Source organism: Ursus maritimus, unplaced genomic scaffold (assembly GCF_017311325.1).
Source record: "Ursus maritimus isolate PB19 unplaced genomic scaffold, ASM1731132v1 scaffold_27, whole genome shotgun sequence".
In the NCBI taxonomy this organism is placed as follows: Eukaryota; Metazoa; Chordata; class Mammalia; order Carnivora; family Ursidae; genus Ursus; species Ursus maritimus.
The window spans coordinates 4673098-4673853 of NW_024425230.1; the positions used below are offsets into that span (position 1 = coordinate 4673098).

General features: G+C 65.7%; 1 protein-coding gene across 1 annotated transcript in view; it reads left to right on the forward strand.

The window, feature by feature from the left end:
- The first annotated feature begins 243 nt into the window (after positions 1-243).
- Positions 244-756, forward strand: part of MAGEL2 (MAGE family member L2) — a 3657-nt gene continuing 3144 nt past the window's right edge. Inside the window, exon 1 of the mRNA XM_040642612.1 lies at positions 244-709. Coding sequence (XP_040498546.1) covers positions 249-709 — 461 coding nt within the window. The 5' untranslated portion in view covers positions 244-248. The remainder of the gene's footprint in view (positions 710-756) is intronic.

Genomic DNA, 756 nt, shown 5'->3' on the forward strand with positions numbered 1-756 from the left:
ATTTCTGGTAGACGCCCCTATGCACTATCCACTTGTGGTGGTCGGGGGCGGGGAAGGGGCGGGATTGAGCCCCCTTCCCCCCTCCTCCTTACTGCGGAAAGCTGCAGAGCTAAGGGCACTTACTTCCTATTCACCAGTCAGCAGGGAGGGATCCTCTGATCAGCCACGTAGGCATTCTCTTCTCTCTGGAGGAAAAGGCCCAGCAGCTGTCGGAGGAAAAGGCCCACCAGCTGTCAGAGCAAAGGGACATGTCGCAGCTAAGTAAGAATTTGGGTGATTCGAGTCCCCCGGCCGAGGCCCCTAAGCCTCCGGTCTATAGCCGCCCTACGGTTCTGATGCGGGCCCCGCCCGCCTCCTCTCGGGCTCCGCCAGTCCCCTGGGATCCACCTCCGATTGATTTGCAGGCTTCACTGGCCGCTTGGCAGGCACCTCAGCCTGCTTGGGAGGCCCCACAGGGCCAGCCGCCTACCCCAGTGGCTCCGATGGCCCAACCTCCGGCCCTGGGGGGCCCGATGGTCCAGGCTCCCCCTCTGGGAGGCCCGATGGGCAAGCCTCCGACTCCCGGAGTCTTGATGATCCATCCTCCCCCTCCGGGAGCCCCGATGGCCCAGCCTCCGACTCCGGGAGTCCTNATGATGCATCCTTCAGCTCCCGGAGCCCCGATGGCCCATCCTCCACCCCCGGGGACCCCGATGGCCCATCCTCCCCCTCCGGGGACCCCGATGGCCCATCCTCCCCCTCCGGGGACCCCGATGG